Genomic DNA, 13866 nt, shown 5'->3' with positions numbered 1-13866 from the left:
CAGTACGACTTTCTCTGTGTTGAGAAATGAGTGATTTTGACGATAACGAAAAGCCTCCATGACGTAGATTGATTATCAGATAGATATGCTCGACTAAATATCAACAGTATCAACAGTGCGCCCCATAACGACTTGAAAAGCGCAGTCGCTGGATAACGACCAGCAGCATCGTTTGCGAGTAAAACAAGATCATAAAGGCCTCTGACCGGTAGAATTGTACAGATATACAAACGGAAGAAGGGAAAAACCGCATGTGCAAAAAAGAGAAAGAAAAAAGACAGTATCTTTTGCTATCCGCACGCAACGTCAAAGACACGGCCTTCGAATAGTAAAGTAATGGAACTGACTTCTCTTGAAGAGTCGCACTTGATCCTAGAAGTCGGGTCGACAAGACCGACTGCAACATAGCAAACACCACCAGAAAGGAAAAGGGTCAACAGATGCCCGTGCTAGATTGCCAGTCCACTATACGGTGACCGATATAACACCCCAAGTAAACACAAACATGAGCGCATCCCTGCGTCGGATCGTCTTGCTCTACTCCTGACCGAATCCTACTGTTTCCTCGACCGCAATCGAGAGCTTCTGATCAAGAGCCTCGAATGTCTTGTACGGCGGAAGATCAAGACGGTTGAAGCTACAAACACGGTTAGTCTTCACTTCGCACGGGGATAGATACGAAACATACCAAGTATGAGATTTGGGCAACGCATTCGGATCGCCAGACTTCTCGATCGTGAACCTTCTGGGACCATCGGAACCCTGGAGATCCTTGAAACCGTTGACTGGAATACGAGATGTACCAGTGGCAAACTGGAGCAAGCGGGACTTCTGTTCCGCATCCCAGCCGCGAATGACCTTCCAGAAGTTCTGGATAACCTCGTCTGACTCTTGATAGCCTCGGTAGTCAGTGTGCTTCTTCCAGTCCTCGACATCGATATCAGCGATACCGCCAATGAGCAACTCCAATTCTCGCTCATCGAAAACGTTGACCAGGTCCTGAGGAATCAGTTCGTTGAAGCCGGAGATGAACGCATTAAACTGCTCCTCAACACGCTTCTGAATCTTCCACTCCGTCACTAGCCTATCGAGAGTTAGAACGAACCGAGGAAAACAGCGAGACAGGCTATTTGACACGTACTCAACATATTGCGCTTTATTTTCATTGGTGACGGGGATGTCCCGGCCACCGGGTATCAAATCAACCGTATGACGCTCTCCGAATCGCTCATCGTCAACGGAGAATGTCAGCTCCACAATGCCTTCGATATCGTTCTCCCTATGGTCTTGTCAGTAAAGTTTTCGATAACGATTGTGCGTCTCGTAGTATGTTCACTTACAGAGTCCACGTCAAATTACGGTGCAAGTCTTCATCGACACCTTCCATATCCTGGAGGGTGACCTTCTTCCTCAGCATCATCTTGTAGAATGCTCCAATGAAGAAAGAGTCGAGGAAACGACGATGAAAGATGGCGAGACCGACAACGCGGCCAATAAATTTGAAATAATTCAAATGTTCGGGATTAACGCCGGAGTGAGGATTAATTTGCAGGGTGTAATTATCGTGCGCGGAATATTCGAATAGACAATAGAAAGGGTTGAACATTTCGTGAGAAAGAAGGAAGAAGAATTCACTAGGATAAAGGTTAGCATTCCAGATTGACATCGGAACAAGTGTGTTTTGAGGTCTACATACCGAGAGAGACCACCATAATCCAGACCGTCCTCTCCGTCGAACTTGATCATGAGCCGCTTTTTGAGATCGGATGCACTCTGACGCATGATCTCGGCATACGAATCCTCGAAAATGTTTGATCGGCGGACCTTGACATGGCACTGTCCAGACATGATCCTCAGAGCGGGCTGCGATCTGAAGTAGATCAATTTACGCCGGAAGTCACGCTTGTACTGCGGCACGCCCTGGTCCAAGGATGACGGCAACCGGGGGTCATCCCAAGTCGTCGTCTTGGTATTGTGGTCAACAAAATAGACGCGTGCTGTGTTCGTCAACCGCATCTCCCATCCACTTGGTAGAGGACCCAGCTGGGATACTGGCTGCTGCTGAATTGTGGTGTTGGTGCCGTTTGCGTTCTGGCCGTACATGCGGATGTACTGTTGTCGACGGGGATCAACCCACGTCGTCGTGCGAGTGTTGTGGTCGACGAAATATGGTCGTCCTTCCGGCGTTGTACGCTGCTCCCATCCAGCAGGAAGCTCACCGGTACCGGCCGTAGTCGCACCAGTTGCCATCATAGAAACAGCATTGGCATTGCTACCGCTTGGTGGCGTGTGCGTTTGGTGAGCTTCTGCTGAGCTGGGAGAGTTGGCACCTGTACGATCCTCCGGTAGCATCCGGCTTTGGTGGGCTCTCCGTTCCATCTGCATACTGGCCTCCCGCTGGGTTCGTTGAGTGTGTTCATTATAGTTTGCCGACGGTCTCGTCCAGGTGGTTGTCCTCGTGTTATGGTCGACATAGTACGTCCTCCCCAAATTATCCTCGCGTCTTTCCCATCCAGCAGGAAGTCTGCCCTGGCTATCTTCGAAGGAGCTCAGGTTCGTGCGAGAGGAAGCGTGTCCATTAGGCTGCGCCGCGGTGCCGTTGACAGGGGCCACAATGCTGGTCGGTCGAGTAGAAGAAGCTGGAGGTCGTGGAGTACTCGCGGTGGAAGCAGCTGCGGTAGACGACTCGGAGTGGGGGAGAGCTGGCTGCGGGACAAGTCCGGTTGACGATGCGCGATTCTGCGTCCTGTTCTGACTCGTGGTATTTGGTGTGCTGAGGTTCGTAGACAGGTTGATGATGAGCTTTCCATGCACGACCAGATTGTCATTTGACTTCTTCAGATCGCGGGTAAGCATCTCTATAGAAGAGTGAAAGCCACAGTTGTCAGCCATGACTCTTTATTACCCCGACCATCAAGGAAAACAAAACCAGTTGGAACTCACCATCGCCACCCATCTGCAAATCGATCACATCTCCAATGCGAACGTTGATGACGCCTAGGAAACCCTGGTCCTTCTTCTTGAACTTCTTCTGATCGAAGATCTGGATCGCTAGTATACTATCCTCATTGACTCTCCTGGGGAACCCGGTAGTCAGACACCGAAACGAACGTAAAAATTATATCGCGGGTGGGAGATTCCGTACAGATCAAACATCTCATTCCAGTATGGATTCAACGTTTTCTTAATCACCGAGGTGGTATGGGTCTGCTCACCGCCGACGGTGGCCACAGCGAATGGATCCGGAAAACCTGCAACATATCAACCATCGTCAGTCATGGAACGTAACACCTTTGCGATGATCGAAGTTAATACTTACGAAAGACATCTCGCTTGTATAATCCATCCGCCGCGATAACTAGTATTCCGGAGTCAGCATCTTGTCCAGCGGTTCGCAGATCTAGTTTGTCGGAGTAGTAGGTTGCTCACTTGTAACCCTCAGATTTGGCTGGCTATGATAACCGTCAGTATTGATTGCGTGATCAAGCAGATTGACATGCCAGTATGGAAGAACTGGATGAGAGAGACCATGATGATCGATGGTATCACTTACGCTGGTAGATTCGAACCCATTCTGCAGCGAATGCTCGCGAGACACCGCGACCGAGTCGGGCGTTCAAGGCCAGTCAAAGCAAGCCGACTAGAAAGATGCGGCCTTGCGCATTCACTTTCCGACCGCAGAAACAGGAAACAGGACACTCCGCGGGAGAGTAAATAGGGTCGTCTGTTCGAAGGATGTTGTTCAGGCGGGCGATAATGGTTGGAGTAAACCTGGAATTGGGGCTGAGCAGTCTTGACGTGACGCCGCTGGGCCAATCGACCTTTCTGGGCGAGGGGCTGGCCGGGGGCACAGGCAGCTTACTCTAAGTAGGCCCTTTCAACCAGAACGATCGTTCTTTTTGTTCGTCTCTGCTCCGTGGCAAAAAAAAGCAAAAGAAAGAGAAGAGAGAACACGAAGAATACTTTTTTTTCCCTGATGGCGGTCGAACGATGGGTGAGTGGCCGTCCGGGTTCGCTCTTCAGACGTCTTCTGCCTCGTTCCCCCCTCTGGCCCGCTCGCTTCGGCCGCTATGGATCAGAGTCCCAGGATGGAAACCCCGCGTGCTCCAGGATCACTGTAGGTTGGCAGCACAACGTTCGATGCGATTTCATTCAATGAGAGCCAGGGTGGAAGGGAAGAAAGAAAGAGCACGGTTGACCAAGCAGAGGATAGGAGCCAGTTGGTGACCGCACAACGAAATACTTGGTACTCTACTCTAGTTCGCGATGGGCAATCGGCATATCCGGAGGCTCCCCTTCGTGAGACGACGCAATCAGCAAGTCCAGGCCGTGCTTCATGCTTTCTCCGCCCGTTCTGGCGTTAGCGGTTCATCCACATGGCCCATCAGCCACTGCATTCGATGACACTTGCTTATATACCTCGGACTCAGCCACGGGGATTCTAGAAAAACAAGAATAAGACCCAGACAGGCTGCAATTAGGGGACCCAAAAATATGAACAATGCCATTTCCAATGTGTAAATAATCACAAAAACTAAACCAAAAAGGCTCAATCGTACTGATGTCGCAGAAAGTCGCAGTGAAGCTCCCTATGGTCCGCCCGTTTTTTTTATGGTCCCAGTTCTGTTGCTCGAGTATCATACATGCCTGTTCTCCCAACTCCGAAGCAATCCTCAGCCCTTTTTTGCAAAGTGACAGATCCCGTCGAGTGTGGAACTGCCCTGGCTGATGCGTCCCACGGTCCTGTCTCTGCCCTCATCGGATAAATCCTTTTCAAATTGCGCAAAAATTATATCGCCATTCACGACATGTCATCAGTATGGTGCATATCCTCGTCCGCGACCACGATAACCTCCGCCACGGTATCCACCGCGAGGCGGGAACCCGCCGCGGCCGCCTCGTCCTCGCGGGCCTCCTCGCCCACGTCCGCGGCTCATGCCAGGCAGATTGGTGCGCTTGGGGACAACCTGTTTAGAAGTAACGTTAGTATCATAACTTCCTGAAGATCGAGAAGATGACCCCAAAGAGGGGGTTGACTTCTTACCTTCAAGTTCCGTCCACGGAAGAGACTCTCGTTGAGAACCAATGCTTGTGCCACAAGACTCGGCTCGCTGAATTCAACATATGCATATCTGCAGCCATCCATTAGCATCAGACGTGAACCATCCAGCCAGAAAGATGTAGAACCATCCATAGGAACCACAACCAACAACGTACCCTTTGGGGTGTCCCGTGAATTTGTCCAGCAGGATCGTGACACGGTTTATCGAGCCGCAGCTCTGGAAATGGGCCTGGATCTCCTCCGGCGAAGCGCCATAATCCACGTTTCCAACGAAGATACTTCGGGCATCGATGTCCTCCTTGTCCTCGCGCAAGCTCTCCGACTGCTGGTCGAGAGTAGCCTGCATCTCCCGCAACTTGGCTGCTTCCGACTCCATCTCTGCTACGCGCTTCTTCATCGCCGCAATTTCTTCCTGTAACAGGCATAGGTTAGTCTCATCATTACAGTCCAAAAAGAACAGATCGCGCTTGAGAACAAGTCATGTCATGGCATGGTTGCTGAGCTGCGCGCAAGGTGGCTGGTTGGAGCTCCTCCCAGGAAGCTTGAAAAACGTACCTCGTCATCGCCTCCTTCCTCATGCATCTCCGGACGCTCATCCTTAACCTCGTTTCCTTCAGTAGCCATGGCGACGGTCTGACAAGGGAAGTCGAACGCTGAAGAGATAGGTTCCGTAGCTAAAATGAGGGGCGATGTGTCTGTTCGGGAATCTCGCGGTGCTCCTTCGGGAAACGAAGATGCAAGTTCCCCAGAAAACCCTTCCAAGCACAGATGATCACCGACACGAACAAGAACCGGCTGACGGCAAAAAGGAGTGAATGCAAACAAAAGGTCCTTGCCGAAGGGGACAATATGGGAGTTATTGAGAGGCAAAGTAATAATGAATGCAAAAACTACGCTTGATCGATGCCGAAGTCGCGCCCGCTCTTTCTGGCTTAGCGACATCTCTCCTCCCTCTGGGAACCTTTCCGGATTGGCTGTGCGAACGTCACGATAATGGAGTACTACTTAGGTATGTCAATAATAATAATACAGCAACAGAATTATTACTATGCTTATGCCTGAAATGCAATTAACAGATCAACACAGGAATTACAGAGATTAAATCAGACCCAATTGAGAAAAAAACAGAGTTTAGACTTCGCGATTTCATCAAAAATGCTCAGCACTGCTTCAGTTTGGCATCGCAGTCATCGCAAGCCAGGTACCCTAGGCAGCTACAGTAGTACAGCTTAACTACTACTTTCCCTAATGGCGATGTATTCTGTCGCTGCCTAGGTAAATGTCAATCTTTCTGTTCTTTTGTTGATCATTAATTGACCAGCAACCCTACTAACTAGCTCCTCTCTTGTTGTGTTAAAGTGATTTCCACACTCATCACACCTTCCATCTCTTCCCTTCTAATCCCCTTTGATCATCACATCCCACAGATCCTGGACTATGTCGGATCTACCCTTACTTTCCTGATCCTGGACTACGTCGGATCTACCTTTACTTTCCTGATCCTGGACTACGTCGGATCTTTATCTTCTCCTTATCTCGGTTGTCCTCACGTTCTCTGGCAGTAACTTTATGTCATTACTGTCCGAGATCTTGATCTTTTTGATTTTGTCTTCTGTTTAGTTTACTCTCACTTTCTCCAGTACACGTTCACTCCATCTCTGCCGAGATCTTACTCCTTTGCTTGGTTTTAACAGCCGGCTCTAGTCGTTGAAATGTCTGAGCCAGCTTCCTCAGTCAGGTCTCGACATGGCCTGAAGAGGGTCAACAGCACAGGATACTTCAGACTGGGTCCTAGAGAAGGAGGAAAGGAACACCAGGGGCTGCAGGTACCGTCGTTCAGATACGGTGGAACTCACTACCGAGTGGAGTGTATGGCATTCTGTCCCCATTAAGGCACCTCTCTGATATTCTATAGATACATCATCAGGAATCTGGGGAAATCCTGATCTTGCAGCCGCTCGGGCAATCGTCGAACCCAGAGTCACAAGGCTTAATGAACAGCTTTTCAGAACGCACCACCCCTCGCTCGCGAACGAGCCACTCGTCTACGTTATGGTGGAGAATCACAGTCGCAAGTCGATGTGGGTAATTTTACCAACATCGAATAGTCGTAAACTGGGGCTACGCGCCGGAGATAGAGAAATCCACATACTTCCTGCTGTTAGTTTGGATCTAAGTGAAATCCCTATTGGGATCCCAGAACGATGCGACCCTTTCAGGAAAGAGCTTAATCCACGCCGGATTCTTACCCCGGAAGACCTGGAATTGATTCGCAAAGTCCATGTCCGAGCCATTGGTGTTGAGATTCTAGTTTGCGGATGGGCCATATACATTTTCAAAACAAAGAAGGACATGAAGAAGGCGTGGGCTGAGGGTGGTGCGCGGGCTATTGGCGGGTTATCTGTCGGCCATATGACCATTGAAGATAATCCCTGCCATGCTACTTTACAGGCAGGAGAGCCAGTGAGTCCGGAGCCTGACAGCTACATCGCACACTCGCAACTGGGTTTAAAGATCAGGCTACCTGGTGGCATTGAATGTATCACGACTGTTACACACGGGTTTGTAAAACGACCTAAACCTGGCCCGATCTCGGTTTTTGTGGCGGACAGATATAAGCGCATCAAACGCTCACTTATGGGATTCAGATCCAACCCTTCACCTTCGATAGCACGTGCTGATGTACACACCACAAAGAAAATGAAGAATTCGCCCCTCGGGAAGGTGGTATATTCTGCGGGAACGAAAACTATGGTATTTTTGCATTTGGATGCTCTTTTATAGCAAGGCTAACTAGCTTTCGCAAAAAAGATAGGTCATATAACAACAACCTTCGACAACCCAAGCGAGCACGTCCCTTACCCTGCCGGATATAAGCATGACTTGTCATTGGTAACGGCACCTCATCTTCCTGATGTATTTGCTCCACCAGGGATTCATATGGCCCCAGTATGGGCTGAATACGACGATGCTCTTGAGGGAGAGCCCGTCTTTGAAGCGTCCCTCTTCCTTCAATATGATAAATGGAAAATAATGAAGGGGACTGTTGCGACTGAAGCTGTTCGTCTTGCGGTAATTGAAGGAACGAAATATTTGTGGGAAAATGAAATCGGAAATCCTACGATCAGTCTACTATGGAGATCAGAAGCCGACGGCGATGATGCAACAGGATTTTCAGGCAGCGTTCTTTGCCTTGGTACACCTACACAGAAGGACGTTAAACCTATTCTTTTTCAGAACTATGCTCGGGTCATTAGGAACTGGCCTGCATCAGAGAAATCCACACCGATTGGGCCATGCGACACTGTTAAAGGGGGATTTTTCCTTCCAGATATCATCAGGAAATCGAAGATACTCCTCTCCAACCAGCCTGGCGGCACTACAGGACCTGTTAGTGAAGAGAGGCGCTTAACAACTGATCCGCTATCAGATCGGACTTCGAATGCAAAGAAGAACCTCATGACTGATCCGGTGTGATAATGTTCCAAGGAGAGTGGTAGTTGCGATGCTTGTGGAGAGTCAACAAGTTATGCTAACGAACAAAAAGATCTTTGCTTGATGGATTCCGAAGTCGCGCCCGCTCTCTGCTCTGTGCATTTGTGCAGTCTTTCCAGATTCGCTGTGCGAACAATGTTCACAATAATAGTATTCGGGATTGTCGATACATCAGCAGAATTCTGGCAAATACACTGCCTGTAATGTCTGAAATACGATTAATAAATAGCTAATACAAGTTATATCTCTTAAAATAACATCCAAGTGAGAAGAACAAAATCTAGACTCTAGCACTCTCTCATGGTACAACGCTAGATCTTTTTACTTATATAGAAATGGAGGGCAGCTGAACCATGAAATATAGAACAATATCGCAGTTATATCACAAAACTAGTCAGCAAGAGCTTTCTGCGTACCTTCCCTTCCGAATGTCTACTTCATCATGGCCTTCGTTTCAAAAACATGTCACTAGGCTTGCTCCCTCCCATACCTAAAGCGGACCTTATTACAGGTACTCAAGGAACACTTCATATCACACATCGATATCATGGTCCTGTGGATATAAGGCGCAATATGATCACCCTCATCATGGACTGCGCGACGGTTTTAGCAGCCATACTCCACGCCACCGGACACGCTACAGAGACTTGGGGAGGCACCGTATCTCTTTGGGATGCCAAGTTTACCAATATCCTAGAGCTGATCAATTTTTGCTTCCTTTTCGTCTTTATGTTGCATATTGTCAACTATAAATGGCTCTCCCTAATTATGTAGGACAGCGTCCTCCCCCCCCCCCCACACTGTGTTTTCTTTCCCCTCTACGAGATGTCTATGAGATTTTCTGTTGATACTAACCAATATATACTAGGTCAACGACTGCTCGCGAACATGGACTTCTCAGGTCCCATTACTCTGCTGCGTTTTTCGGAGCAGCCTACGTGCCCGTCATATTAGGGCACGATCTATGGGTGGATCAGGGGACGGCAGTGAAATTGCAATTATTTGCCATGTGCACATACTGGACTGTCTTCTATAGGAAAGAGCAGGAGGTCCGCATGTGGGAGGAGGAACGGGACAAATGGCACGAGCAGCTGCGACAGATGCGAATCACGCTTGCAGAGTATGTACGAGATATGCGACGAGATCCTACCCCGGCGCGTGAACGGGGAACGAGAGCAGCCCTGGTCGCCTTCCGGACTGCCAAGGCTCGCATCAAGGAGAAGGAGAGGCTCCTATTTCGAGGGGGCTATCTACGAGAAGCCAAGAGGTTCTCGTGAGCGTAGTTCCTTGTTGGTCGGCTCCGCGTTCAGATCATGGTAGAAAATTAGCTATCATTTGCCTGCCACTCGCATGCACTTGAGTGTAGAGGTGGGAGATTCAATCCCAGTAAGAAGATGGGGAGGAAGTAGCGGATGAACAATGATTCTGATAGAATTGCAGGGTCATAATAGCACACATTCTTAGGGGTATGTACAAAATGCTGGTAGAAGAAATAGAAATCATGACGTGGTGCCGCTGTTCTTGCGGAATGACACCTTCTCGACTGCGACGGTCTCCGCTCCACTCGCGTCCGTCTTTAGCTGGTACACATAGAGAACGAGCACATCTCCTTGGACCTACTACACGTCAGTATCCGGGCGTGCGCAACGAATCAGTTCTTGGCTTTGCATCCTCACTCACATCCATCAGGCAGAAGCTCGGAGTCGGGTCTTGGCCTTCGGGCGCATATCCCGTACTGAACGCTCCAGTCGCACTGCCGGGATTGACGAAGAAGTGACCCTCCATCTCAAAGGCCTCGAACCGATGCGTTCCTCCCCATAGCAAAATATCGACGTCCATCTGACGGGCCGCAATCAGGAGAGCATCTGCGTCACCGGGCGGGATGATGGTATGGCCATGAGTGAAGCCAATGCGGAGGCTGCCATGTGTGACTACTTTGGAGAGAGGAAGGTTAGGAGAATCGACATCGAAATCGCCCTTCACCAGTTGTAGGTCGGGTGCGATCTGCCGCAGGAACTCGAAGGTGTCCCGATCGGTAAGGTTGCCTAGACAGAGGATCTGGCCGATCTTGCCGGGAGTAAGGAGTTTCTTAAACTATTCTGGCGTTAATGATTGATAGATTGGTTGGTTGATATGCTAGTAATTGAATTGCGGTTTTAATGCGCACCTTTGCTGGAAGGTCCTAGTTGTGCCCAATGTCAGTATCTATCTATATCAAGATAGGAGATGTGAGGGGAAACCTACCGGAGCTCTGTCCGGGATGAACAGGTCCCCAATGACCAGGACCAGACGCGAGGTCATCGTGAATCCTGCGCAAGTTTCTCAACGGCCCATTCCTGACATCCAATGCTGATGAGACAGAGCGAGGGTGAAGCAGCGAACACGTCCAACTGCTTACTACTTTACTCCTTCGAGCTCTCCACGGCGGAGCTTCCAGGCAGCTTCCGCTGGAGTTGCGAGGGCAGGCTTGGCATCCGTAGTACTTGAACCCTAAGCCCTAATACGTAGTACTATAATGGACTAGCGCCATCTCCGCATCCAGCCACAGGAAAAGTTTCTCCGATGTGACTAACTATGGTAATCATCATTACAATTATTATGAAAGTGAATTACTATTTTTGAATCTCACCGATAGAGGCGCTTACTTTAATCATAATTGGCCCGTATCATTGCAAGTGAGCCTCCGACAACGGCAGATGGCAGTTGTAGACAGTTACCGGGATATCCTGCTTTCTCAGATCCGGTCGTTTTATACTTCCATGACGGGAAAGAAAGAAAAATTTTTTGCACCCATGGCGCCATTAAGAATTATCCATTTCCGTCCTGGAGTTGGAGAATGAGGGGAAAAGAACCTTTTAAAAAAGAAAAAAGAAATATGCTTTAATGTTCCTTCGACTGTCCGGGATGTTTTATGTGAGTCACTCAGCATGTCCATCCGCAATATATAAGAGCCCAATGTACTAGAACTGTCCACAGATGCAGAGACAGAAGACTGTAAAACAATAATTGAACCAAGGTCAATCGACATGAAGATTGACTAGAGTATACATCTAGCTGTTTCAAGGTAGAATCGCCATCGCCTCGTTCTCCCCGCAGGCGGTGGCACTCCCGAATGTGAGTTCCGGAGTCCACCGCCCCTGGATTAGTGAGAAAAAAAAAAAGAGGCCTCCTTTTATAATATCCCTCGATTGAGTCACCGGAAGAGTATAGTAGTTATCTTTCTTTCCCTCCATTATTTGATCGTTGTTCAGTACCATCCAGTCAGTCTCTACCTGCAAATCAGCAGCGAGTCCAACTAGGCGCCGTCGTCCTTGTTCTCTTCCGATTCTACCCCGCCGCGACTCTCCGTCGAGGGCCGCGGATCGGAACACTGGCGTCCTCACGGGCGACTGGCCGCTTGAGCCTGATCTCCAGGCACCTCGAGCAGCGTCTACCGTTGCCCGAGCTCAACACGCCCTTCTCGACCGAAAGGATCTCCGTCGAACCGGACGACCTAGAGTATAAACCCATCGATCGAACAATCTCCTCCTTATCCCCCGCAACTCCATCCAGACAGCCCAGATCAAACGCCAGGATGTCATCCCAAGCCCCTCATTCCACTCTCTTGATCCCAGGACCCATCGAATTCGACGATGCGGTCCTGCAGTCCATGTCCCACTATGCGTAAGTCTTGAGAATTACCCCTCCTGAGCATTGGGTTGTCGAGGGGGAAAGGTATACTGATCTGTCTGGTTTCTATATCAGTGAGAGCCACGTTGGCCCGGCCTTCGTCAAGGTCTTTGGAGAATCATTGACTCTTCTGCGGAAACTCTTCCAGACCAGCAACCCCGCCTCGCAGCCGTTGATCATCTCCGGTAGTGGTACTCTGGGATGGGATATCGTGTCGTCGAACCTGATCGAGAGGGGCCAGGATGCGCTCGTCCTCCACACCGGTTACTTCGGTGACTCTTTCGCTGCCTGTCTTGAGACCTACGGCGCGCAGGTCACGCAGCTCAAGGCTCCCATTGGCGAGAGACCATCGCTCTCCGAGATTGAACAGGCGCTGAAGCAGAAGTCGTACAAGGTTATTACTATCACGCACGTCGACACCTCTACTGGAGTGTTGAGTGACATCAAGGCCATTGCTGAGCTTGTCCGCCGTGTCAGCCCGGAGACGCTGGTCGTCGTTGATGGGGTGTGCAGTGTCGGATGCGAAGAGATCGCTTTCGACCAATGGGACCTGGACGTCGTCCTGACGGCCAGCCAGAAGGCCATCGGCTGTCCTCCCGGTCTGAGCATCCTGATGCTCTCTGAGCGTGCCATCAACCGCTTCCAGTCCCGCCAGAGCCCTCCTGGATCCTACTATGCTTCCCTCAAGAACTGGCTACCCATCATGCAGAACTACGAGGCCCTCAAGCCTTCCTACTTCGCTACTCCTCCCACTCAGCTCGTCCACGCTCTGCACACCACTCTATCCCAGATCACTGGAAACATGGCTGAGCGCTTCGCCGTGCACACCAAGGCCTCTGACCGTGTCAAGGCCAGCGTTGCCGAACTCGGTCTCACCCAGCTGGCCGTCAAGCCCGAGAACCAGGCGCACGCCATGACTGCCATCCGTCTCCCCGAGGGCATCGCTGCTGCGGACGTTCTCCCTGGCTTGGCCAAGCGCGGTGTCGTCTTCGCTGGCGGTCTTCACAAGGAGATTGCCACCAAGTACATCCGATTCGGCCACATGGGCGTCAGCGTCACTGACCCCGCCCGCGGTGATATCGACAAGGCCATTGCGGCTCTGAAGGAGTCCATCACTGAAGCCAAGAAGGCAAAGGGTCTGTAAATAGTTGCACATATCAACATCTAGCGTTAGATTCCCACCCAAAAAAACATCAGGCTTCTTGGAACGCAATAATAGGAAGGAGGGGGCAAGGATCCAAAAAAAAAGTGTACACGGGGGCTATTTCAGGCACATAAAATTCAGAACGAGTGAATGAAAATGAAACCAAACTAAAACTTCATCTTCAAAAGACTGTCATCCTTACTGTAAACTATAAATAACATTGGCCAAGGCCACATTTGCCGTAAGTTAGGAATCAATATCAGATTATTCTATTCCCATGTCGTTTTGTAGAATAAGAAATGCAACTTCTTCAAGGTTTCCAATGCTTTGCAAACATATACAATGAGGCAATGTTGTGATCGAGAATGTTTTGGAAAATTACCTACCTGGGTAGATAGCGATGTTCTGATTGGTTCTTGCATCTGTCTTTTTTTAGGGAATATATTAATTGTATGTCAATTGTACCCGTTTTGTCAACGATATATAAAGCAATGAC

The 13866-nt window shown here is 49.7% G+C and overlaps 6 protein-coding genes across 6 annotated transcripts; 3 read left to right on the top strand and 3 right to left on the bottom strand.

Moving 5' to 3' along the window:
• Positions 1-51: 51 nt before the first annotated feature.
• On the bottom strand, positions 52-3986 carry C8Q69DRAFT_452139 (putative E3 ubiquitin-protein ligase hula). Its single transcript, XM_028629548.1, has 10 exons — positions 3554-3986; positions 3430-3452; positions 3320-3358; positions 3146-3251; positions 2944-3077; positions 1697-2858; positions 1341-1634; positions 1142-1279; positions 689-1084; positions 52-637 (listed from the first exon to the last, which is right to left on the bottom strand). The coding sequence occupies exons 1-10, from the start codon at positions 3571-3573 to the stop codon at positions 538-540; spliced, it is 2412 nt and encodes an 803-aa protein (XP_028489362.1). The 5' UTR covers positions 3574-3986; the 3' UTR covers positions 52-537.
• An 828-nt stretch (positions 3987-4814) lies between these two features.
• On the bottom strand, positions 4815-5686 carry C8Q69DRAFT_484495 (hypothetical protein; the record flags this gene model as incomplete). Its single annotated transcript, XM_028631769.1, has 4 exons — positions 4815-4967; positions 5045-5132; positions 5218-5474; positions 5618-5686. The coding sequence occupies 4 exons, from the start codon at positions 5684-5686 to the stop codon at positions 4815-4817; spliced, it is 567 nt and encodes a 188-aa protein (XP_028489361.1).
• A 1088-nt stretch (positions 5687-6774) lies between these two features.
• C8Q69DRAFT_503234 (hypothetical protein) lies at positions 6775-8539 on the top strand (the record flags this gene model as incomplete). Its single annotated transcript, XM_028632472.1, has 3 exons — positions 6775-6931; positions 6978-7816; positions 7874-8539. The coding sequence occupies 3 exons, from the start codon at positions 6775-6777 to the stop codon at positions 8537-8539; spliced, it is 1662 nt and encodes a 553-aa protein (XP_028489360.1).
• Positions 8540-9145: 606 nt separating this feature from the next.
• On the top strand, positions 9146-10008 carry C8Q69DRAFT_512397 (hypothetical protein; the record flags this gene model as incomplete). Its single annotated transcript, XM_028633289.1, has 2 exons — positions 9146-9327; positions 9426-10008. The coding sequence occupies 2 exons, from the start codon at positions 9146-9148 to the stop codon at positions 9832-9834; spliced, it is 591 nt and encodes a 196-aa protein (XP_028489359.1). The 3' UTR covers positions 9835-10008.
• C8Q69DRAFT_33665 (putative vacuolar protein sorting 29) lies at positions 9946-11017 on the bottom strand. Its single transcript, XM_028627538.1, has 4 exons — positions 10802-11017; positions 10725-10739; positions 10238-10651; positions 9946-10173 (listed from the first exon to the last, which is right to left on the bottom strand). The coding sequence occupies exons 1-4, from the start codon at positions 10856-10858 to the stop codon at positions 10057-10059; spliced, it is 603 nt and encodes a 200-aa protein (XP_028489358.1). The 5' UTR covers positions 10859-11017; the 3' UTR covers positions 9946-10056.
• A 516-nt stretch (positions 11018-11533) lies between these two features.
• Positions 11534-13620, top strand: C8Q69DRAFT_495023 (aminotransferase; the record flags this gene model as incomplete). The annotated part of the gene is made up of 4 exons (XM_028632224.1): positions 11534-11551; positions 11626-11671; positions 11809-12220; positions 12302-13620. The coding sequence occupies 4 exons, from the start codon at positions 11534-11536 to the stop codon at positions 13368-13370; spliced, it is 1545 nt and encodes a 514-aa protein (XP_028489357.1). The 3' UTR covers positions 13371-13620.
• Positions 13621-13866: the final 246 nt, after the last annotated feature.

Source organism: Paecilomyces variotii (assembly GCF_004022145.1).
Source record: "Paecilomyces variotii strain CBS 101075 chromosome Unknown C8Q69scaffold_1, whole genome shotgun sequence".
NCBI lineage: Eukaryota > Fungi > Ascomycota > Eurotiomycetes > Eurotiales > Thermoascaceae > Paecilomyces > Paecilomyces variotii.
This window is presented reverse-complemented; position numbering and strand designations above follow the sequence as displayed.